General features: G+C 57.6%; 1 protein-coding gene across 1 annotated transcript; it reads left to right on the forward strand.

Annotated features, from left to right (window-relative positions):
• Positions 1–2,048: 2,048 nt before the first annotated feature.
• MAPK8IP1 (mitogen-activated protein kinase 8 interacting protein 1) lies at positions 2,049–24,931 on the forward strand (the record flags this gene model as incomplete). The annotated part of the gene is made up of 12 exons (XM_080617935.1): positions 2,049–2,134; positions 8,901–9,006; positions 16,984–17,217; positions 19,978–20,059; positions 20,558–21,433; positions 21,888–21,963; positions 22,313–22,485; positions 22,730–22,839; positions 22,974–23,093; positions 24,035–24,105; positions 24,354–24,452; positions 24,859–24,931. 12 exons carry the CDS (start codon positions 2,049–2,051, stop codon positions 24,929–24,931), a joined length of 2,106 nt encoding a protein of 701 aa, XP_080474061.1.
• Between the last annotated feature and the right edge of the window lie 27 nt (positions 24,932–24,958).

The following is a 24,958-nucleotide window of genomic DNA, read 5'->3' on the forward strand; positions in this document are numbered from 1 at the left end:
ATCCCCCTTGTTCCCTTTTGTCTGCACAAAAAAGCTGGAGCAGCTTTGGGAGGGGTTAGATGAAAGGTTTGGAAGTGGAAAACGCGACTGGATTTGAAGAGATGGGAGCTGGAGCCATGGAGGGGAAACTGGAGCAGTGAGCAGGATGGCTGATGGAGAGAGCAGAGTGCTGGCCTGGTGTCACAGCTGCGTCTAGGGTGAGATCAGGAGGTTCAACAGGTGGGGAGAAGAAGGAAAACGTCTCTCCACACGCAATCTCTCCTCAGACTTAACATGAGGCTGAGAATAGTTTCTATGAAGTGAACTTGATGTTCAGTTGGACAGTTTGAAAGAGACAAGATGGGAGATGCCTTGTGAGCAGACACATGGGCTACGACAGAAGTGTGGTCTCTGCAGGAGATGGACATGCACTCTCGCAGAGCCCATGGGCTCTGCCGTGCATGTAAGGAGATGGATGTGACCAGCAATAGTGCAGCCAGAGAGGCCAAAATGGGGCTTCTGCCAGGCTAGGGCTGGGATGAGAGGCCTGATGACCAAGCTGGGGGGAGCTCTTGGTGTCCCATCAGAGAGGGTAAGATGTGCTGGTAGTGATGTGGCTGCAGGGGGAGGAGGCAGCCTTAAGGCTTCTGCCTTCAGCTTCTGTCCCAGCTCAGAGGCCAAAGCACAGGGGAGGTTGCAGAGGAATCATGTTGTGATAGCCAGGGTTTATGCTTCGAGATGGAGCTGTGCCAGAGCCCTGGAGGAGCACTGGTGCGTCTCTTGAGTCCTGCATGCAGGACAGCTCACTGTGTGCATCCAAACTGCATAGGGGACACCTTACCCTCACCCAGGATGCTGCCTCGGGTGCTGTGTGTGGTGACCCTGTGGTGTGTGCTTGTTTCCACCCTGATCCAGGACTAACGTCTCTTTCAAGCTAGTCTGGCAGGAGACCAAGGCTCTGAGAGAGAGCAGGGCTGTGTGCCTTGGAGGGCTCTGCTTGCTCTCCTCTGGAAGACCAGCTGACGGCCTGGGTCGTGGCCAACGACTAATACGATTGCCTCAATGACAGCTCCATGCTTTGAGAAACACTGATGTGATCTGCTGTATCTTTAAACTGTGCTAAAGCAGTGCCCCGCTACCTATCCAGAACTGCCACAGGCGGTAAACAGGAGCAGGGTGGGCATGGAGGGAATACAAAACATTCTCCTGTTCAGGTACAAGAAATGGCCTTGGCACCTAAAAATACCAATGTTACCCACTTCTGTGCACAGCACAACCTGCACGCTCTTCTGCCTGAAAAGGATGTGAAGGAGAGGCAGGGGAGGGAAACCTGATGCGGAAGGGTAGCAGCAGAGAGCGTTCACCCAAGATGAGATGCTCCCTGGGACATCGCTGGATGCCTGTTCTGGGAAGACATGTGCAACCTGGAGATGTGTTTTCCCTGCCTTATGCCCTGTGTTTAAGCCGCTTTTCCACTTCCTCTCGCTGTGCTCGCATCCCTGACAAGCTTCACCAGGGACAGGGTCTGTGCCGGGGCTGCAGACCTGTTGCCAGCGGGGTGCTGCCAACCCGCGATGAAGGGAGAGCGCAGCCCGGGTTTCGCTCTGCTCCTCCCGCCTCAGGCACGTCCCCGTTGCGGAGGAGACCCTCGACAGCGGCCCTGAGTGTCCAACCCGTGCCTGGGGGAGACCTGGCCGCCCCCCGCACCGGCTGCAGTGGGTCCGCTGTGGCACATCTGCCTGCGGGGCTGTGCCTCCAGCTGCGGGCACAGCTGGGGGGGGGTCATTCCAGCTGCGGGCACATCTGCCCCTCCGGCCCCGGCATTTCCTATGGCCCGTGCGGGAGGGGGGGGAATGCGGGGTGTCGCCTCCAGCTGCGGCCACATCTGTCCTGCAGCTGCCACCAGGGGCAGCGGAAGGAGCCCCCCCGGCCGCGCCCCGCGCCCCCCCCCTCCCCGGCGGCAGGTATGTCCCTCCCCGCCGGCACCACAGCATCCCCCTCCCTCCATCCCTCCTTCCCTGCCTCCCTCCCTCCCGCCCGCCCTCCGCCTGCATGGAGAGAGCCACAGAATGGCGGAGCGAGAGAAAGGAGCCGCATCCCCGCCCGCCTCCTCCCCGTTCCTGGGCCTGCACCTCGCCTCGCCCCCCAATTTCAGGTACCGGCCGCATCCCCTCACACCCCTCTCGGGACCCCCGCGGGGCTGCCCCCTGCTCCCCTTCCTCAAGCACCGCTCCCCATCTGCTGCAGCCCCCCCCCCCCCCACCTCCGCGCCGGGCCCCCGCTGCTTCCCTGTGCATCCCTCGGTCCCCACCCCACACATCCCTGTGCCCCTCACCCCGGGCACCGCTGGAGCCCACCGCATGCATCACTCCAGCCTCCCCCCCCCATATGTTGCTTCAGTGTCAGCTCCCCCCCCCAATTCGTTGCCCTCACCCCACATACCACTGCAGGTCCCACCAGATCCCTGCTTGTCCCCCTCCATCCCCCAGCCTCCTCACCTGGCTGATCTGCTCTTTAAACACCTTTTCCTTCATGTGAAAACCCTTCATCTCTTTCCCCACCCCCAGTAAAGCCTTTTTCTAGCCCTTTCCTAGAAATCTCAGGTGTTCCCCCTTCCTCCCCACCCCTGCGAAACCAGAATCCCGAGTGAGACGATGGGAGAGTGCCAGGATTGATCTTCTCGGCAATGCTAAGCGCTCCCATCGATTTGGGATGCAGGGGGGCTGTGTCTCCTCCAAACCCCAGCAGGGCTGGTCACAGGGACTTCCGATGGCAGGAGCCAGGCCAGGGATGGCCTGGGGCTCTGGAGGCTCCGGGTCTGGGACAGGGATGCGATGGGTGGGTAAGGGGATGCGGTGCCCGGTGTTGTTTGCTTGCCATCGGTGTGATGCTCACTGCTTCTGGTGGCCGTGCCATCAGCCATTGCTTTCTGCTTGCCTCTGGCACCCAGGGATGCTGCAGGGGAGCTGGCTGAGATGAGGGGATCAGTACTGGCTATTTTATGTGGTGAGATTCTGGGGAGGGAAGGGAAGGGCTGGTCCCCACTTGGGGCCACAGCTAAGCTCACCCTTACCTATAGCAGGCCCCAGCCCCTGTGGCATGGGGACCAGCAAATCCCTGTGAGGAAGCAGGAAGGTGCAGTCGAGCTGTGGTGGCTTTCAGGCCGTTTACCCCTGATGGGCTCTGCTCCTGGAGCCCTTTTGCTGTGGCTCCAGTGCTTCAGCATCTTCCTCCTCTTGCAGTGCTGCCTGCGAGAGCTGCTGGGAGCTGCTGCAACATGGCTGGTACATCCTGCAAACTCAGCCATTAAACGCTGCCTCTGGCAACGTCCACCATGGAGAAGGGGCTTGGCCACTGAGCCAGGGGCTGGAGCTTGAGGGCTGCACTGAGCAGCAGCTCGGGCCTGTGAGAGGGTCAGGCTCATCACACAGCGCTGTCCCAGATGCTGCGGCTGTCCCCAGGGCACCCTCCTGCTCCCCAGCAAACAGTGATGCTGTGGGAGGAGGATGAGGCTCTGCTGCTTGCTGTGCTCTAGGGGAGAGCCGACCTCCATGGTGCAGACAGCTGGGTACTTGAGGCAGGGGTGCAAGAGCTTTCCCGTGTACCAAGCCTGGGGTGTCAGCCTTGAAGTGGAAGGAGATGCCAGTGATATCCCTGAGCCTGGGGCAGGGTCTGGTGGATCAGAGGCAGTGTTATGGCATGGAGCGTGGTGCGAGGAGGGAGCTCTGCTGGTGAACTGGTTGTGAGCTGGGTTACAGGGGTTGTGCCTGTCCCAGGTCCTGGGTCCCTGCTCAGCGAGGGGTCATTCCCCATGGACAGCAGTGATGAGTGTGGCTCAGGGTGAAGGCTCAGCCCGTGGCTGGTGCTGAGGTCCTGGCTGAGCCCCACGCTCTGCCTCCGCTTCCTGCCTGCAGGATGAGGGGTTTCGGGTTTAATGCTCTCTGGTACATTTGCCTGCCCATCCAGCTCCCGCACAAGCATTAGATGGTTTGAATCAAGAGAGGACTTGATCCTGGCCGGCAAGCATCCCAATGGGGTCTTAAGTTCTGGGGAGGCCAGGAATGGTGGCCTGGCAGGTCCTCATTGCTGGTGATGATTTGGTGCTGTCTGAGAAGAGGGGAGGTCTTGGATCCTGCTGCATTCAGAAGGCGCAAGAGTGGGCAGCAGGAAAACCTCCAAATCTACACCAGAGAGGTTGTGGGTTTATGTTGTTTATGGGCAGGTTGGATTGGGATTGGAGCAACCCGCTCTAGTGGAAGGTGTCCCTGCCCATGGCAGGGGGTTGGAACTGGGTGAGCATTAAGGTCCCTTTCAACACAAACGAGTCTGGGATTCTATGAGGTGGGACCTGTCCTTTAGCCACAAGGACCTCCAGAGGTGGCCGCTCACCATAACAAGAATAACAGCATAGTAGTAGACAACAACATAAAGTTCTTCTCATCCAGCCTCCCTATTGTCCATAAACCTCTCAAAGGCTCCCATTGGGGGCTGCGCCCCACTGGGACTCCTTAGCATCTTCCTCTGGGACACTGTGATGCAGCTCCTCTCCCTGCCAAGAAGCTTTCCCAGTGCTTTGGGACCAAGCTTTCCTGTGAGGAAAAGGGGGCTGGGGGTCCCTCTGCCCAGCACAAGAGGGGCAGGGAGGGGTGGCATAACTGCGGTAGGAGCAGTGCTCGTGCTGCCTGCCCCACTGCCCCCAGGAGTGTGGCTGTGGTGTAGCTGGGACCTGTGTATGTGTGTCTGTGAGCACATTCTCCTTCTGTTTTCCCTAATGAAAGCAAAGAGCATCCATGGAGCTGGTGAGGCTGGAAACCTCCTCAGGAAGGAAACGCTTAGGGAGCTATTTGCATGGGTCAGGAGAGAGGGGGGAATTTCCTCTCTCCTCTGGGAGCCCTGTGGGAAATTAGAGCCCTTTCCATGCCGAGCTGGGGCCTCAGGCGGGGAGGAGGTCTTCAGGGGAAGGAGAGGCCTCCAGCTCCTCAGGAAGTTCAAAGCAGCACCTTCAGGCTGATGCACAAATCACTGCTAGCACTGTGGGTTGCTTCATGTGTCTGCTGTGCTCGTCTGAGCCATCAGAAGAACCTGTTTGGAGGCGATGAGCTGGGTTTTGCAGTGGGGACACCTGTCTTCCTGTGAGGGGAGATGAAAGGGCTGTCTTCTGATGGAGATGGAGGCACCTTCTCCTTGGTTCAATTAAAAGCATCTCTGGGCTTTCCCCCGGGGCCAGCCCAGTGTAGGGTAATACTATTTCTACCACTGATGCTGGTGACAGTGATTGCATGCAGCGCTGCTGGGAGCAGAGGGTTGGAGTGCTGCCCGGCCATCCAGGCTTGCTGCAGCCCCAGCTCCATCACGTGTGTTGCCATGGCCCAGTCCCTGTGTGGGAACCCCATGCAGCGGCAGTGGGCCAGGGAGACGATGCTGCAGGTCCCCTTTTCCCTGGCAGGGGATGGAGATGAGGGAGGTGCAGCAGCCAGGCTTGATGCTAAGGCTGTTATAAGCACTGTGCTCAAGCTGCTCCTTCTATAGTCGGATAACACCCGTGTGTGCTCCATTGCTTGTCCCGAGTTTATCAGTTCTCATGTTCAGCAGGGCTGCAGCCTCTGAGTGCCTCTTGGCACATCCTTCATAACCTCTGCAGATACAGGGCTCTTCCATCCTTGCATCGGGGCAAGGTTGTCCCATGTACCTGCGATGCTGTGATGCCCACCTACAGCAGCACCGTTGCCTCCATTGCTGCTGCTGACAAGGGATGTTGGCCAGAATACCCACGTAGGTCCTGCTCAGAGTTGTACTGGCAGTGATGGAGCTGAGGGGAGTCAGAGCTGTTGCATGTTGCTGGTATTTTTAGCCTCTTTGGGAAGCAAGAGAGAAAAGCAGGGGTGTTTCCAGCCCTGGGAGTGGGGGGTGCTAAGGGAGAGCCTTCCTTGTATCTCCTGGGAAGTCCTGAAGCATCCATATCAGAGAAGAAAAGGGGAGGAGTAATACGGAGATAGAGATTTCTTTATTCATTGCATTAAGCAAGGAGGTTTTGAGCAGACGAGGTGCCTCCAGGCAGAGCTGATAGGGAAGATGGAGCCCTGGATACCATTATTGGGTACAATGAGCACAGTATCATGAGTGATGATGATGGAGGATGATAGTCCACTGTGCCAACAGTTTGTTGGCAACACTTGGCAGCCTCTCCTGGGAAAGGTCCCGCTCTCCTTCGGCAGCAGGAGAGCAGTGGGAGCTGGCAGAGCAGCTCACCAGGCATTTCTCTGCCCCTTAACAGGGAATAGAGGTTGGGGAAGCTCCCGAAGCAGGAGCAGGAGTAGATGGGGAAGGAGCATCACCCCCAGCACTGCTCTGTGCCAGCCCGGCTTGCCCCTTGATGAAGGTGCTCCTCTTGCATCCCTCTGCTCAGGGAATGCAGCCAGACACGGTGCCAGTCCAGCAGCTGGAATCACTGCGGTCCGTACGCTGTGAGCATCCCTGCTCTGCCTGGCGGGAAGCCGGACGGATGCTCCCGTCTCCCTCAGAAGCTCATGCCATCCCTGCAGTGGGGCAGAGAGAAGCAGACCCCCTTGTCCCTGGCTTGGCAAGGGCAGGAGGAGGCTGGGCGGCATGGGTGCCCGTGCTGGGGTAAGCAGATCCCGCTGCGGGTGCAGGGGAGCGGTGCTGGAGCAGGACCAGGAGCCGGGCTGGCTGGCTGGCAAGGAGGCAGTCAGCATCCCCGGCAGAGAGCAGGGACTTGGCACTGCCTCAGTGGTGAGGTTATGTTTTTTTCCCCCTCTAGGACAGCTGATTCCATCTATTTTTAATGAGCTTCCCCAGGTTGCGCAGTGAGGAGACAGAGCAGTGCCGGCAGCCACAGACTGCGACGGGGCAGGCGGACAGGCAGCGGGCACCCATCGCCTCCTCACTCCTCCCTGCTCCAGGCACGGGGGTTTGCTTATAGGGTGGGAGCGTGTACCCCAGCGAAGGGGGTTCCTCCTCAATGCAGCTGCCCTTGAAAATGGAGTCGAGCACCGAGCAGGAGAGCTGGCTGGAAGATCAGTGGGAGAAATGGTAGGGGACCGGCCGGGGGCTTGGGGATGGGGGGTGCTGTCCTGTGGGTGTGCAGGGTGATGAGGAGCAGCCCCTGGGCACATCACCCTTCTCTGAGCGATGGCCACAGGACAGGAGCAAACTTGGCACGCAGCGGAGCCCAAAGTTTTGCCTGGCTGCACAGGGAGCTGCGTGGCAAAGTGGTCCAGCAGCGTCCGCAGGCAGGACCAGTGCTGGAGACCTGCGCATCCCTGGAAGCGCAGGCAGGGCTGATGGTCCCCATCCCGGAGTGGGGGGCTCTGCACACCAAGGCAGATGGAGGCCCTGAGCATCATCAACTGATGATGTCCCACCCCGGTGACCTGTGTAACCGGAGAAGAAATCGATCTGTGCTTTGCAGGCTTGTCATGAGCCTCCTGCTCTGCAGCAGCAGGAGATGGGAGAGGGGGGCCAGGGCATCCCACCCTGTGGTAAAGGCTGTGTCCCTGCTCATCACGGGGGCTGGAGCCCATGGCCACAGTGGTTTGTGCCCACCTTCACCCCAGGAGCCCACCACTGATGGGGTCATTGGAAACATGGATGGGCAATGCTGCTCCCCGCATGGGCTTGTCTTGCTCCTTCCCCACCTCTGAGGGCCAGAATAAGGGAGGTGTTACCCTTCCATGGCACTGGCTTGGTGCCACTGCAGAGGGGAGTCCCAGGGTGTGCAAATGATGCTTGAAGTGAGGGTGGGAGCTCTGCAGGTCACAAAATACCCTTCTCCTTCCTTCCCTGCCAGTGAGGGCAAGGCCAGAGAGGGGTGATGGGCTCAGCGTAGTGCTTTCCCCCAAGCATCTCCCAGCCCAAGGACCTGGGAGCAATGGAAGTGGTGGCACACAACGCAGGTTAGCGGACAATTTTCAAGCTGGGCTCTTTTATTTACCCCATGGTAATGAATAAGCAAGAGGAGCATTGTGATGCCACCATGGAGAAATGTTTAAGTTCACAGAAGCCAGGAACTCCCCGCAGGTCCCCAGGGATGCAGTCAAGGATCAAGCACATGAGGAACTCGCCCATCAGCACATTTCCAGCTACTAAAAGGGTATCTCTAAACTTTCTGAAGGGGTGTAATGAGCCTGTGGGGCTGACAGCCCTACGGGACCCCAACCAGGCAGGCTTGGCAGCACCAATGGTCATGGGAGTACCCGCAGGCACCCCAGGGAGTGATTTTGGTGTAGAGGGAAATCACTGCCCTCTCCTAGTGCAGCACCTGACCCAGGACATCCCTCCCAGCCACAGCCTGGAGGCCCGTTGTGCCTCCTGCTCCAGGACATGGCCAGGGAAGGACAGGGAGAGTCTGGGCTCGTGGGCTGTGTGTGCTGAAGGAAGGAGGGGTAACTGGAGGCAAAACCAAAGGCAGGTTTGTGGTGCTTGCAAGGTCTGTGGGTCTCGATGTGGTCACTGCCCCAGCAGGTCCATCCCCCAGCTGTGCCCTGCCAGGACCCCCAACCTTTCTCTGTAACACTGGTCTTTGCCCCGTTGGGTGTCTGGGACAGCCCCAGAGCCTCCCTGGGATGGTGAGAGCCAAACATCCTGGGGTAGGGCTTGGCTCTGCTGCCTGTCCCATGCTCTCCCAGCCTGCACATCCCTGCTGCTTTTGGGACCAGTGGCTGGCTTGGGGCACGTTCCTCCTGCCTCCCCACAGCTGCGGACCATGCCAAGCTCAGCCATTCAGTGGGGACAGACCCATCCCCTCTGGAAGGAGCCCCCTCCCTGGTCTTTCTTCCCAGTAAACACCTGGAGAGCCCCTCCAAGGCAGGCAGTGCTGCTCCTGCCCGCGGGCAGTATGCCACCCTGCACATCCTGCCTGTGCCCTGTGCAGTGGGTGATGGCACCATCTCCGCTCCCTCCAGGCTCACCCACGACATCAGCCTCGAGGAGTTTGAGGATGAAGACCTCTCCGAGATCACCGACGAGTGTGGAATCAGCCTGCACTGCAAGGAGAGCCTGGCCACCCGGGTGAGCGCGATGGGGATGGGGACAGCGCTGGGGATGGGATGCGCAGAGCATGCTGGTGGGGATGGCTGGACCATCAGTTCCCATGCAGGAATATCAGGTCTCCAGGCCAGTGATGCTTCCTCAAGGTGCCCATTGTCACAACCACAATGCCCTCTGCTTGACAGTGCCCTCTCCTTACCATGGCACAGCACAGACCCTTTCTGAGCCAGCCAAACAAGGGACATAAAAAGCATCTCAAAGACAGTGCCTTTTGGTTCCCATTGCTCTGGGGAGGTTTGAGTTTGTTCCTCAGGGATGCACCCAAGGATTTGGCCATGCTCCATTTGAGTGGGATGACCAGCGAGCTTCTGGCACTTGATGAGCATCCTTGGGAAGTGAGGACATGTGTGAGGTGGCACCAAAGGTCCCACATGGGCTATGCCTCCTGCTCCCCACATGCATCCCTGGGCCTGGAGGTGCAGTTTGGCTTGGTATGATGAGATTCCTCCTCTGCTTACCCAAAGCATTCCTTCTGGCTTGCAAGGGCTGAAGGAAACTGGCCTTTAGAACATGTTTAGGGGGTGGGAGACCTGGAGGCTTGGAGAAACAGGGATGGAGGAGGTGGCTCTGACCACATCAGGTGAAATAAGAATGGGAGCTGGGAAACCTATGCAGGTGCTATAGGAGGATCTCCCATCCACATTAAGCACCCTGAGGTACATTGTGGAGACCCCAGCAGGGTTCACACCACTATTAGAACTGTGCAGGGAGGCCACAGGAGCAGAAACATGGAGATAAACTGAGAATGACACTGGGTTTGTAAATACGCAGGGGTTCTGCATTTTGCCAGTGTGTTTCATGCTAAAGGGATGCAAATGCTGGAGGAGCAGCCGAATGATTTGGGAATAATTTCATCCCTCAGAAGTGTTTCCTGTGCAGAACTGATAAAGGCCCAGCAAGGAGGGGAGAGGCACAGGAATTTGTTGCAGATTTAAAATTAGCAAGTGAATTTGTGGTGCTGGGAATCCCCTGTTGCCGGCAGGAAGGCACAGGCGGATCTCATCCATGGAGTCCTGATGTCTCCTGGTCTAATTCGGGACATTCCCAGCAGAAATTCAGCTGCTTCCAGAGATGCAGCCTCTGCTCCACATCTCTGCTGTGACCACAGCCTCCTCCTGCTCCTGCCCCTCTACTCTGCTCTCGTGAGACCTCACTTGGAGCATTGTGTGCAGTTCTGGTGTCCTCAACATAAAAAGGACATGGAACTGTTGGAACAAGTCCAGAGGAGGCCACGAGGATGATCAGGGACTGGAGCACCTCCTGTATGGAGACAGGCTGAGAAAGTTGGGGCTGTTCAGCCTGGAGAAGAGAAGGCTGCGTGGAGACCTCAGAGCAGCCTTCCAGCATCTGAAGGGGGCCTATAAGGATGCTGGAGAGGGACTCTTCGTCAGGGACTGTAGTGATAGGACAAGGGGTAACGGGTTCAAACTTAAACAGGGGAAGTTTAGATTGGATCTAAGGAAGAAATTCTTTACTGTGAGGGTGCTGAGGCACTGGAATGGGTTGCCCAGGGAGGTTGTGAATGCTCCATCCCTGGCAGTGTTCAAGGCCAGGTTGGATGAGGCCTTGGGTGCCATGGTTTAGTGTGAGGTGTCCCTGCCCATGGCAGGGGGGTTGGAACTGGATGATCTTAAGGTCCTTTCCAACCCTGACTATTCTATGATTCTGTGAGGGTGCTGAGGCGCTGGCACAGGGTGCCCAGAGAAGCTGTGGCTGCCCCATCCCTGGCAGTGTTCAAGGCCAGGTTGGACGGGGCTTGGAGCACCCTGCTCTAGTGGAAGGTGTCCCTGCCTGTGGCAGGGGGTTGGAACTGGATGAGCTTTAAGGTCCTTTCAACCCAAATCATTTTATGGTTTTATGACTTTATGGCCAGGGAAGGACAAGGACAGCCTGGGCTCATGAGCTGTGTATGCTGAAGGAAAGAGGGATAACTGGAGGCAAAACCAAAGGCAAGCCCATTGCTGAGTGTCGATGTGAAGGCAGGGCAGTGGGAAGATCCTCCTGCCCGCAGTTGGTAAAGCAGGCAGGGGCTGTGTCCAGCATTGCTGGACTCTTCCAATTGGCCATCCCAGCTCTCTGCTGCCGATAGCACCACCAGGCTCTTAAGGACAGGATTTCTTTCTTCCTTATGGGCCACCAGCCCTTTGCTAAGGTTTGGTGAGGAGGGTGAGGGTGGAGGAGGCAACTTGCAGCTCAACTGCTGCAACCCTTTATAGACATTGAGGAGAAATAGGCTGTTTGCCTATTTAAAAGACTTTACTGAGGGGTTTCTGTGTTGCTGCAGAGACCTGACCCTCAACAGACACAGGAGACAGCCCCGAGGTGCTCTGTGTGAACGCCTGGGTGCACTGAGAGCATGCTGGTGTGGAAGGGGGATGCGCGGCTGCCCCCGGGGAAGCAGCGAGTTATTCATAAACACAGCAAAGGAAGAAGCCTACCACGCTCAAGGGAAAAAAATGCCTGCTAAAAATACATCTGAATGGTTTGTATGGGACGGGGAGGATTGCCTGAGGAGCAGGAGCGAGAGTGGTGACAGCAACGGCAAAGAGAGGGGGTTTCAATCCCTAACACCGCAAGAACCAGGGAGCTTTCCAACCCGATTGATGTCTGGAGTGAGCTGGAGGCGACGGGAGTGCAGGATCCGCCTGATGGATGCAGCCAGGCCCAGAGGGAGCAGTTGGCTGGGTCTGTGCACAGCGCAGGGGCCAGCAAATCCGTCCTGACCCGTGGCCGGCGTCAGCAGCTAATTGCATCACGTGGGGATGGACGGCTTGGCAAAGGGGGGCCAGGGCTGGGGGGGCCCATGCTGGTGTCCTGCCCATGGTGAGCTCCGGTGCCAGTGCTGCAGAGCATCCGTGGTGGGTAAGGGTTGGTACCCGCTCATCCAACAATGATGGGTTGCTGGCGAGAGCCCTGCGATGGAGAGGGGGATGTAGGGTGAGAGCGGGCTGATGGCTTCTGGATCACACCACAGCCAGGGAGTGATGGGGAAAGGGGAAGCATGGGCTCTGGGGAACTTGGTGAGCTGCTCCGAGCTTCCTGATCCAGCAGCAAGTCTCCAGAGAGATGGGCAGAGCCAGCAGCAAGCAGGAAAGCAGCAGGAAGGAGCAATGGGACAAAGCCTGCTGGAGGGATGGGAAGGAAGCTGCTGGACGGGGACGGCTTCCAGGATCCAGGCAGAGCTGCTTGGCAGCAGAACCCTGAACAGGAAAGTGTGGCTGGTGCAGAGGTCAACACCCAAACAGAGGTGGGGTTTGGGGTTTTTGTGGTCCTGGAAAAACAAAGATGATTTCATCATGGGCTATTTTAGCAGCTTTCCAGAAATAGTGGCTTAGACACATAGATACTGCAAGGAGGCGTAGACTGATATTTGTGCAAGAGGGAGCTCTCCGCGGATGAGGACCGCACCTCGTGGATGGGAGACCATGTACTAAGAATGAGGAATAATCGGAAGCATGGCTTAAATACAACAGGAAGTCCTGGGTGAATGAAAACCGGGAGCGAAGTGAATGAGAGGGCTCAGCGGAGGAGCAGAGCTGCCTTTAGGGCTGTTTAGAGCAGAGCAGGAGGATCCTGGGGGCTGCTGGGGTGAGGGATGTCACCTCCACCTCTCAAATGGCAGTGGTCAAGAGTGTTGAGAGGGACAGTGACAACAGAAGCTTTGGGTTCAGCCATAGTTTGGTGGCTTGGAAGTCACAATCCCTGGTTCCAGCAAGATGGATCCCGGCAGACAGCCAGGCTGAGGTTGATAAAGGCTTGGTGGTTCCTCATCTCTACTGCAGGCGTTGTGAAAGATGATCAATGCAGGAATGAACACAGATCAAAGAAAAATAAGCAGTACCCTTCCTGGAAACACCGGAGAGCATGAGAACAAGTGCCCAAAGGGAAAGAGATGATGTGGGGCTGTGCTGAGCCTTTGTGAGGGTGCTGAGGCGCTGGCACAGGGTGCCCAGAGAAGCTGTGGCTGCCCCATCCCTGGCAGTGCTCAAGGCCAGGTTGGATGGGGCTTGGAGCAACCTGCTCTAGTGGAAGGTGTTCCTGCCCGTGGCAGGGGGTTGGAACTGGATGAGCTTTAAGGTCCCTTTCGTTCTATGACCCTATGAAAAGGCCTGAACGAGCCATGAAGATACAGATATGTACAGGAAAAAAAGCAAAACACTTTGTTTTCCCAGCATAAAATGACTGCTGGAAATGCCAGGCTTTCTCTTGATGTTCATCACCACTGACCCAGTGTGCTGCTGGCAGCAGACGCCCTTGGAAGGCCAGCAGGACCCACTGCAAAGAGAAAAGTGGCTGCCATGATCCAGCCAAACCAACGTGCTGATCCAGGGCCTGGCAGGGATCTGGCTGCATGGACTGGGAGCAAAGGACACAGCAGCGAGGTTGTTGGTTATTCCAGGCTTATTTCAAAGGCTGTCCCATGAAGCTGCCACTGTGATCCATTACCAGATGTGGCTGTGCCAGGCTGGGGCAGAGAGGCTTCTGGTGCTTTGAAGCTGAGAGGAAGCAGTCACATCTGGGTGGTAGGGATAGGGGACACAGTCTCTCTGCTCAGCAAGTCCCCATTGCTTCCCCATGCTCCTGAAGTGCTTTTCCCAGCTGAAGGTTTTGTCACTCCTCCTCAACAGGGGTTGGGAAGCAGGGAAGAGCCTTTCACCTGCTAGACCTTAGTGGGTAGAGACTAAGGTCACCCAAGCAATATCCTATGTATCACCCCACTCCTCTTGAAAGAGCCTTTCATTCCTAGGGGAGCAGCAGCATCCGTCCATTCCTGGGGTTAGAGCAGCCCTCCTACTGCTATTCCCCTGGCTAAACCAGTGCTCCCAGGGGTGCCCCCAGCACCTCTCAATTGCAGCAGGGCCCATGCTGCTCCAGCCTCCCTGGGGCCCATGGACCACAGCATTGGGACCCTCAGAGACCAGTTGCTGGACACTGGGAATTTTTGCCATTGGGATGGCACCCTGTGGGCTGGAGGTAGCATCAGCAGGAGCACACCAGCATCATGTCTGTCCCAGGGATGGCTCCGCAGTGGAGCTCTGAGCCTCTCCATGACTGCATTGGGATCCAGGTGTACAGCCTGTGTACATCCCACCACACGATTCAGGCGCTGGTACTGCTTTCCCACATGCCTTAATCTCCCTCACAGTCTGAGGGACTTTAGGAAGTCACCTCACCATTGCATCTGTGCTAAGGCATGAGTATACTCAAGCTGGCCTTAGGTGACGTTACCTTGTTCCTAGAGAGCTCCTGATGCTGTTCTGGTGGGGCAGCATCCTTCCAGTTAGAAAGGCTTCCCAAAGTCCAGCCCATGCCCTCGCTTTGCAGATCACCACAGGTTCCACTCGGATGGAAAGGTGTGTGGGTTCAAAAGGACTTTGTTGTGCTGCAGGCCATTAATAAGTACCTGCAGTGGCTGTCATTTCCTCCTAGCTATTGAACCAGGAATGGTGCATCCCTCCTAAGGTGTGCTTTTCTTCAGAGCAGGGACTGTTTTGCTTTTCTGAATCCTTCTGGGACTTTCCCATCTGAGTGATTGCAGCAGCTCCAGGATTACTGAGGCAGCATCATTAGCAGCCTAGCCTGAACGTAACCAGCTGACTCAGATACATCTTGCTTAGGTATAATCTGGTACTTCCACCCAGTTCTTTTCCTGTGCCTCGGTTTCCTTGTTAAAATCCACGTGATTTGCACAGGCAACTGGTGTCACAGAAACACAGAACTTGTATGAAGGCCAATGGTGAAAGCAAGGAAGTTTAATGTTTAAAGCCTCAAGAGGATGGGTGATGGGTTTTGGTGGCAGCGCTCCTCCAGGTCCTCACCAGCACTGCAACAGGGGCACTGGGGTGAAATGTCCCCCCGACAGGGTTCATCCTGTGCCTGCAGCAGGCAGAGCCCTTGTACTGGCTGTAGTGTGACAGTTTAAGAGCTGGTAGCAGCGGGAGCTCTTGAAGGGGCTGCCAGAGCTGCTGGGGCTGTTTGTTCCTCATGGTTCAAGGAGCATCCTCCGTGCAGCTGGAGACATGGATAGCATCAGCTGCTAAAAACCTCCCCTCTCCACCTCTGCCCACTGACGAGCTTTCCAGTCACCACAAACAGCTGATAACAAGGGAATTCAAGTGACTAATGCCAAGTCACAGCCATTAGTGCTGCCTGCAGCAACTCGTTCATGTGCAAGCTCAGGTTGTGGGAGGAAGGCAGCAGGGGAAAGAAACCACTGACCTTTAAACACCTGGAGCAGCAGGGGGACATCGATGCCTCTTCACACAGCAGCACAGTGTGGTGGCTCAGAGCTGGGACCCAGCCTTGGTGGTGCAATGGGGCATCTGCTGCTCACAGCCCTCACAGGCTATGATGGCTGCCCTGCTCCAAGAGTGAAGGGTGGAAAGGGAAAGAGTGGGGCTGTCCTTGGCCAGAGCACAGCCACCATCAACTGAGGCTGAAGTGATAGTGCCTGGTCACTGGCTCATCAGGCATCCTTTCTGCATGGCTTCAGGTCCTGATATGTGCAGACATAGGTGTATGAGAAATGGCTTGTCGAAGATTTCTTCACTGAGAGGGTGCTCAGGCATTGGAACAGGCTGCCCAGGCAGTGATGGAGTCACTGTCCCTGAAAGTGTTCAGACAGCGTGCGGATGAGGCCCTCGGTGACATGGTTTAGTGGTGGCCTTGGCAGTGCTGGGGTTGATGATCTTAAAGGTCTTTTCCTACCTACTTGATTCTACGATTCTAAGATGAGGAGGCCAGGGGGAATGTAGCTGCTGTTCCTAGCTGCCTAACAGGCATTACAGGGAAGAAGGAGCCAGACTCCTCTCAGAGGTGTGCAGCAAAAGCTTCAACCCCATAGAGAGAAGTAGCAGCAGTGCAGCACTGGTGCCAGTACCCAGTGTGGTGGTGGGTTCTCCATCCACGGGGGTATTCAGGTGTTACGGTCAAGACCCTGAGTGACCTGCCCCAGGCAGGGGTTGAACCAAACCTCCAACCGACATGATTGTGTGCTTGTATGAGTCCCAGCTGCCAGGACAGGAACCAAGAAAGGGCACAGTCTGCCTTGGAAGGAAGAATCATAGGGCAGCCCAAGCTGGAAGGGACCTCAGAAGGTCATCTGGGAAACTGGTCACCTTTTGTGGGAAAGGGAGCCTAGATGAGATTATTGAGCACCATATCCAGTTGCATCTTGAAAACCTCCAGTGATGAGGCTCTACCATGTCCCTGGAAGGTTGTTCTGCCAAATTGAGAAGGCTGCTATGAGTTCTCCATGCAGACCTCATAGCAGTCTTCCAGTATCTGAAGAGGGCCTACAAGGATGCCAGAGAGGGACTCTTCATCAGGAACTGTAGCTACAGAACAAGGGGTAACGGGTTAAAACTTAAACAGGGGAGATTTAGGTTGGATATAAGGAAGAAATTCTTCTCTGTGAGGGTGCTGAGGCGCTGGCACAGGGTGCCCAGAGAAGCTGTGGCTGCCCCATCCCTGGCAGTGTTCAAGGCCAGGTTGGACAGGGCTTGGAGCACCCTGCTCTAGTGGAAGGTGTCCCTGCCCATGGCAGGGGGTTGGAACTGGATGAGCTTTAAGGTCCCTTCCAACCCAAACCATTCTGTGATTCTCTGATTGTTTGTTCTCACTGTAAAATATGTCCCCGTTATGTCGAGATGAAACCTGGCTGTGCACAGCTCATGGTGAACGTGATGGTCGCACGTACCTACAGCTGCCTGGTGAATGGGGTGCTGGGGGTGCCCCATCACCCGGGGGCCATCAGCAAGGCCGGATCCCAGCGCGGGGCTCCGCAGCCTCGGGAATAACATCCCTGCCCCTTTAAAAGGAAGAGGCCGCCGGGTGCTGATGCGGCTGCCCCGCGCCGGCCCCCCCCCTTCCCCGGTCGGGAGGAGCGGAGCGGCCGCTGCCGTCCCGGCGCGCTGACAACGGGCGCTGCTCCCGCAGGGCCATGTGAGCCGGGCTGGCGGCGGGGCCCGGGCGGCGGGCGGCGGGGAGGCCGCAAGGCTGCAGGCCGAGATGCTCCAGCTCGACCTCATCGACGCGGCGGGGGACACGCCGGCCGAGGAGCAGACGGCGCCCGAGCCGCTGCAGAAAGAGCCCACGGCCGGCACCACCGATGTCTACCGGCCCAAGAGACCCACAACGCTCAACCTCTTCCCGCAGGTGCCTCGCAGCCAGGTGAGGACGGGACGGGGAGGGGGGATTCGGGATGCTCCCGCCGCCGGGAGCTTTTTGTCTCGGAGGGATGGAGGGATGGCGGGGCACGGATGGAGGGTGGCGGGGACCTCCGTGACCGACGCTGCCCGCATCCCTTACCGCAGAGCCGGGCCCAGGGCCACCCGTACGTGCTCGCTCCCAGTCGGGCCGCCCCCTCGAACGGCTGAGCCTGCCCGGGCAATGCGCTTGGATGGGGGCTTGAAGAGCTGGGTGGGTCCTTATTCCATCCCTGCTGCCGAGGTGGGGAGGGAATAGGCCGGGAAGTGTGGTGGCACCGAGCTGTGCCCCCAGCAGAGCCCATGGCGCCTGGCAGCGAAAGGGAACCCGCAGGGATGGAGAGCAAATGAGCCATGGTGAATGAACGCGTGAATGAGCCATCACGGGACGGGGCACCACGCCACGGGGCTGGTGAGCCCAGGGTCAACATCTGGCTGGGTTTCAGCTGCCCCAGGGCAGGATGGTGACACGGGGTACTCAGAGCCCGGCAGTGGGGACTTGGTGGGCTCTGATCCAGAGCAGCAGCATCTGGCAAAAGAAGCATTAATGTCAGCACCCCATGCTAAATCTGAGAGGCAGAAAAGCAACGCCCAAAATGGTGGCCAGGAGGACAAGGGGGTTCTGTTGTCTTGTTCACGCTCGGGTTTTGGGTGGTTTTCTCCAAGCCTACCCACCCCACCAGCACTGGGGTTGCTGTCATTCCAGGGCGGGCAGTATTTCAGTGCCCCACATGCTGACTCTCTAAGCAGCATCCAGAGCCCCTTTGCCCCATCCCTATGGCAAACTTCCTGAAGCCAGGCAGGCTGCGCGATGCGCGGGGCTATTTTTGCCACCCTCCTGCGTTGAGCCCTGCCTGCTGCCAAGTAGGAGGATTGTCGTCGCAGTGACGCTGAGCCGAGGAGCACTGATGCGAGAGGCAGGTGTCCCTGTGGGTGACAGATGGGGAGTAGTCGGAGCTGGGTGTCACCAGCCCAGCACTGGCAGCTGATGCCAGCTCTCTGCCTGAGGCCACGGCTGGGAGGAGGAGGAGGAGGAGGAAGGCACAGAGCCAGGATGGGCACCCTCGGGGCAGCTGGCACCAGGGACAAAGGCAGCAGGGCTGGGGAGGCGGGGGAAGCCTCACTGAGTATAATGGACAAGGGGACAGCAGCAGCCTTGTTCCACCCTGCGCAAGGACCCCAAGGAGCAAGTGGCACGTGGAAGCACATCCAGCTGTGGGGATGGGGACCATAGAGCCCCACTCCTGGTCAGCTGGTCCAGAGATGGCCACAGGCCTGTGGAGGGGGATCTGCATAGGTGGTGGGATGGAGCTGATGGTCCCCTTGCAGGGCGATGGTGGAGGCTGTGGAGTGGCACCAGGACCCATGGGCACAGCTGAGCTGAGGACATGAGGAATGGGAGATAGGGTATTTGCTGCAGCTGGCATTGGGAATGGGGGCTCCAGACTGGGGCATGGCCAGCCAGGGAGGGAAGTGCTGTTGGTGGCATCTGGTGAGAGGCAGGCTGGTTGCGAGGTGCATGGGGTGCCTGCTCTGGATGCCTACCTAGCTAAAGGCAGTTTTTCCATGCCCATGTGTGGTGCCCCACGATGAGGACAGGGTGCAGGGTATTCCTTGGATATCAGCCTGAGATCTGCCTTTACCTGTACCAGCCCATCCTGGCTTGCTCAGCTCTCTCCTCCTGCAGGTGGTCACAAGAGGGACCATGGCCATTTGGCTTCTCTTGAATGCCTAGGCAGATGGCCTGGAAACAGTGAGGGGAACATCCCCAGCTTCCCAAAGGGGAAGAAACAGCTGCTGTGGCTGGCTAGGTTCATCTTCTAAGACCTTGTGAATGCCTCTCCACCCTGGCTGGGCATTGCAGAGCCCTGGCCCTGCGGGATGGACGGGCTTTGTGGGATCTGCCTGCGGCATTGCTGCCTCCCAGTCCAGGCAGCCAGGCTGGCTGGTGTGCTGGCCCTTTGGCACGCAGAGGCTGTCGCTGTGGCAGCTTGCCTGGCTGCATCCCAGCCCATCCTTGCTCTGGGAAAGGCAAGCAGAGACGTGCTGTTATTAGCCTTGGCACAGGGGGTCTCACAGAGGCCATGCTGGGATGTTGTGGTGGAGGCCTCTTCCTTCCCTGCATGGAGGCAGGGATCTGGCAGCCACGGTTAAGTAGCATGTGACATGATGGAGTTTCAGGGCAAAGGCTTGCTTTATGTGGGTGGGGAAGCAAAGCAAGGATGGGGCAGCTCCTGCACTGCTGGTTGCAGCTGCAGGCTGGTGATAAGGCTGTGAGAAAATCCAGGGGTTCCCAGCAGAGCTCAGCAGTTGAGTGAAAACCAATGGCATGGAAAATGCCATGGTTGTAGATGGGGGACAAACACCCAGTGCCCTGCAGGAAGGGCAAGGGAGACCTTGGGGGTGCAGGAGAAGGTGGGGTTATAGCAGGCAGGATGTCATTCCCTGCTGAGGCAGGCAGGGAGGACTTGTCCTCTATAGGGGACCTGGTGGCCTTTGGTCCATGGGTGTCACAGTGAGGCTGAACACGTTCCCCCATGCACACGTGTGCACATGCATGACCAGCAACCCAGGGCACAGCACCCACAGAAGCTCCGTCAGGATTCACGTCTGCTAGTGAACTATGCATGTGTGTGTGCATCCTGGGGAGGGATGGGTGCTGCTGCTGCTCCACCACGTGCTGTTTACTGTTCAGGCTACAAAGCATCTTTGTTCCTCTCCTCAGGACACCCTGAACAACAACTCTCTGGCGAAAAAGCACAGTTGGCAGGAGCGGGTGTCCCGGTCATCATCCCCTCTGAAAACGGGTGAGTTCTCAAGCTGTTGGCCAGGGGCAGCTCCTTGCACCATTCTGTGGCTCTCAGGAGCCTCGGGCAAGTGATGCTGGTGTAGGAGGTCAGGGAAGTCCCCGATGGACCCTTCATCAGGGACTGTAGTGACAGGACAAGGGGTAACGGGTTCAAACTGTAACAGGGGGAGTTTAGATTGGATATAAGGAAGAAATTCTTCACTGTGAGGGTGGTGAGGCACTGGAATGGGTTGCTCAGGGAGGTTGTGAATGCTCCATCCCTGGCGGTGTTCAAGGCCATGTTGGACAGAGCCTTGGGTGACATGGTTCAGTGTGAGGTGTCCCTGTCCATGGCAGGGGGGTTGGAACTAGATGATCTTAGGGTCCTTTCCAACCCTGACTATTCTATGATTCTATGAAACCATCCCACATGGAGGCAGGGTGGGTCTGGGTGGCATCCCCAGCAGGGAGCATCACCCTCTGCAGGGCTGCCAATGCTGCTCTTCTCCCCCTCCAGGTGAGCAGACCCCTCCCCACGACCACGTTTGCCTGAGTGATGAGGTCAATCACCAAAACAGCACAACCTCCACCAAAGACCGGGGCACATCCACGGAGAGCCCGTGCCGGCGCACAGCAGCCACCCAGATGGCACCCACCTGCATCGCCACATCCCGGCCACCCGAGAAACACCAGGCCACCAGCCGGCCCCCGCCGCACGGTGCCAGCGTGGTGGTGGTGACATCGAGGGTCCCCGAGGCCCACCGGGACCGCATCCACTACCAGACGGACGTAAGGCTGGAGGCCACGGAGGAGATCTACCTGACGCCCGTGCAGAAGAACTCGGATCCTCTGGAGACTGACAAGCCGTTCCTGTCTCAGTCCAGCGAGAACCGCATGTCCATCAGCTCTGACATCGACACCTCTGGCTACTCAGCCCTGGCAGGGAAAACCAACCCCTCCATCAGCGAGGAGGATGAGGTGCTGGACTACATGTCCTCCCCTGACAAGATGAACCTGCCCAGGGCTTCCTGCGGTGGTGGGAGCAGTGGCTCCCGGCCAGGGCACAACCTCCAGAGAGCCTCGGTGAGCTCGGACACCAGCGCCCTGTCCTACGACTCGGTCAAATACACGCTAGTGGTGGACGAGAACGTGCAGCTGGAGCTGGTGAGCCTCAAGCAGTGCTACTCGGGCTACAGCGATGAAAGCGACTCAGCCACCGTCTATGACAACTGCATCTCCTCGCCCTACGAGTCGGCCATCGGCGAGGAGTACGAGGAGGACGCGCTGAAGCGTGACTCGGTGTGCCTGTCCGAGGACTCCACTCCCGAGGCGGACATCCACTTCTCCAAGAAGTTCCTCAATGTCTTCATGAGCGGCCGGGCGCGCTCCTCCAGTGAGTGCGGGGCATGGGGGCAGCTGGGCAGTGGGCACTCAGTACAAGGCTGAGGGCACACTCAGGAGGTGGGAAGCCACCAGCAGACATGAGCCCCGGTTCTTGCTGCTGCCTTTGTGGCTTTGATCCTGGTGGCTGGGGAGGCATGGGGGGGCTTGGAAACGCCTTGTGAGCCAGACAGGTTTCAGGATGCTTTTTCGCCTAGCCCAAGGTATGGCCACACTGAGGGGGGGTTAAGTGGCCTTGCAGGGGGACAGCACCCTCCTGGAGTGCTGCCCTTCTCCCCAACCCCAGAGGAGCACTGGTGGTGGTGGCATGGCCCAGAAGCAGGGCTTCCCGTGGTTCAGCTGGTCCCACAATGCTGGTGACACCGCATGGCTTTGTCTCTTCTGCCTGGCCCATGCCCATCCCTTGGCTGTGGTGCTGAGACATGCCCCTCTGCCTTCGTCCCCAGGTGCAGAGTCCTTCGGGTTGTTCTCCTGCATGATCAACGGGGAGGAGCAGGAGCAGACCCACCGCGCTGTCTTTAGGTGAGCTTGCAGGTGTGAGCAGTGCCCCTAGCCTCTCACAGGGGAAAGCTGGTGCTGCCCTTCCACTGTGGTGAGGCCAGCCCAAACCCCAGTGTTTCCACCATGGGAAGCCCCATACCACTGCCCGTAGGTCATGCCCTGCTCAGGAGCAACATCAGCCCAGGCTGCTGCAGGAGCCACACCTCTGAGGGCAGCAGGAGTGGTGCAATAGGGGTTTATCCTTGCCCTTTTGAGTCTAAACCTGCTCCAAGGCTTTATTTAGCCTGGGCCAGCGATGGGCTTTGTGTTGCCACCAGTGAGAAGGCCCCCATGCTGCTGGCCAGCCAGGCACCAGTGCCTCTCTACCCAGGTTTGTGCCTCGCCATGCGGATGAGCTGGAGCTGGAGGTGGATGATCCTTTGCTGGTAGAGGTGCAGGCAGAAGATTATTGGTACGAGGCCTACAACATGCGGACGGGCGACCGGGGCATTTTTCCTGCCTACTACGCTATTGAAGTCACCAAGGACCCAGACCATATAACAGGTACCAAGCTTCTGCTGATGTCCCAGTCTTGTGTCCACCTCCTTTCTGCTGAGCAGAGGCTGGTGCTGAGCAGCGAGATGGAGGGAGGAACAAGGGCACGCAGCAGGGAGCGATGGGCAGCTTCTGGTGTGATGCTGGGAGCTGGTACCCAATGTTGCAGAGCCAAGGGTGGGAATATGGAGAGGAGAGGTGGAGCTCAGCCTGGTCATTAGAGATGGTCCCCCCCATGTGTTCTCTCTTGCAGCTCTGGCCAAGAGCAGTGACTGGGTGGACCAGTTTCGGGTGAAGTTCCTTGGCTCGGTGCAGGTTCCCTATCACAAGGGCAATGACGTGCTATGCGCGGCCATGCAGAAGGTAATGTCCCACCCCATCAGCAGAAGCAGGAGCTCCTCCTGGCAGCAGGGCAGAATCTCAATGGGGACAGGAAGGGGCAAGCCAACAGCACTGCTCACGAGTCTCAGGCCTTTCTCTCTGTGTCTTTCCCCCAGATTGCCACCACGCGCCGCCTCACTGTGCACTTTAACCCACCCTCCAGCTGCGTCCTGGAGATCAGCGTGCGTGGGGTCAAGATTGCTGTGAAAGCTGATGACTCCAAGGAGCACAGCAAGGTAGAGCCCTGCTCCCCACTCATCCCACCCCTTCCCCAGCTGCAGCTCTGAGCTGGCTCCTGCCCGCCGTGCTAGAGCTCATGTTTGCATAAGAAGACTGAGAGTGTGAGAAGCACCACCATTGGGGAGGTAGGCCCACCATCAGGGTCCTCTGTGCATCACGTAATCCCAGTTTTGGGCCGTTCTGCTGGTTGATGCCCTTGCAGCTCCCAAACATGTTGCTGTGCTGGGATGCTGCAAGCTGAGCTGTATCAGTAATCTGTCAGCTGCTTCTAAACCTTTCTGCTACTATTTTGAGTGGTGTCCTCCAGATCTGCCCTGTAATCTCTTTAGTGAGGGCAGGCTGCTGATTAGCATTCTGCATAAGCAGCCTAGCAAAGCATGTGTTGGGCAGAGGGCTTTTGCAGCAAGCCCTTGGGAAACCTCCCCTACTGCTGAGGGTAGGAGTGGTTTATGGCTCTGAGTACTGTGACGGAGAGCTGGGCTGAGGTTTCTACAGGTCTTGCCTGTATCTAGAGGATGCCATCAACTTAGTTGCTCTTTAAACTCCTGTAAATAAGTTCTCATTTCTGGCTGGGGCCCTTTGAACACCCGGGCTTGAATGGCTTAGCTCCATTCGCCTTCTATCCATTTACCTCAGTTATCCATTCACCTTCTATCCACTGGTATTTAGCAAGGAAGAACAGGAAGAACGGTGTGTGCTGGGTGAACAGCAGCGCAGGCTCGTGTCAGAGTCTAACCCAGGGCCCCCAGGAGCTGCTTCAGGTAGAGGCAGCTGGGGTGGGTGGTTGGGACCATTCTGAAGCTACTGGTAGCAGCCCTGGATCAGGCTCTAGTTCATTTCACTGCTCAATCCAAGCACATATTTCCAGGTCCAGAGACCTGCTGCCCCACAGGGGAGTAGGGAGGGAAGCTTTGACAGTTCATTTCTCTCTCCCCAGGTAAACAAGTGTAGCCATTTCTTCCAGCTGAAGAACATTTCCTTTTGTGGGTACCATCCAAAGAACAACAAGTGAGTAGTGAGGTGTGGGGCAGCTCTCGATGCCAGCAGCTTGGCACAGAGGCTTTGCTGCCTTCTCACTCCCTGGGAGCAGCACAACTGGGGCTGGGAAGGGAATTGCATCACAGCAATGAGCATGGGCCATGGCTTGGTGGGGTTTGGGGGGTCTCAGGTCCCAAACCCTTATACTCAAAGGGATGCTGAGTTACCTGTGCCTATTTGTCTGTTGGTCCAATCAGCCCCACTCTCTCTGCCCTCAGGTATTTTGGGTTCATCACCAAGCACCCTGCAGACCACAGATTCGCCTGTCATGTCTTCGTCTCGGAGGAGTCCACGAAGCCACTGGCGGAGTCTGTAGGGTGAGTCCTCGCTGGGCAGGGAAGGCTTGATCCCTAAGGGCAGGAGGAACAAATCCTGCCTTCTTCTCATACATGGGGGGCTTGGACCTGGCCCCAGGCTGGCACCTCTTTCTTCAAGCAAGAGGCTTGGGTTGAGAGCCAGGGCTGACAGGGCTACAGGCAGCATATTCCTGACAGCACTGGAGCACATCCCATTGCAAGGCTTTGCAGGCAGATGGCTGAAAGTCATGTGGATGTATAGGGATCAGGGCAGGGATGATCTGATGGTAGCTCTGGGTGCTAACACAGGGGCTGGGGGGCTGGAAGGTCAAACTGGCTGCAGGAGCAAGGGTGAGAATGGAAGCAGGGGTCTGTAAATGCCTTATGGGGAGGACACCGCTCAGTTTTGGCCCGTGCTGTGTTGCAGGAGGGCTTTTCAGCAGTTCTACAAGGAGTATGTGGAGTACACGTGCCCCACGGAGGACATCTACCTGGAGTAGGGGCTGGCACAGGCACCTCCTGCGCAG

This window comes from Psittacula echo (genome assembly GCF_963264785.1).
Source record: "Psittacula echo genome assembly, chromosome: 5".
Taxonomy (NCBI): Eukaryota; Metazoa; Chordata; class Aves; order Psittaciformes; family Psittacidae; genus Psittacula; species Psittacula echo.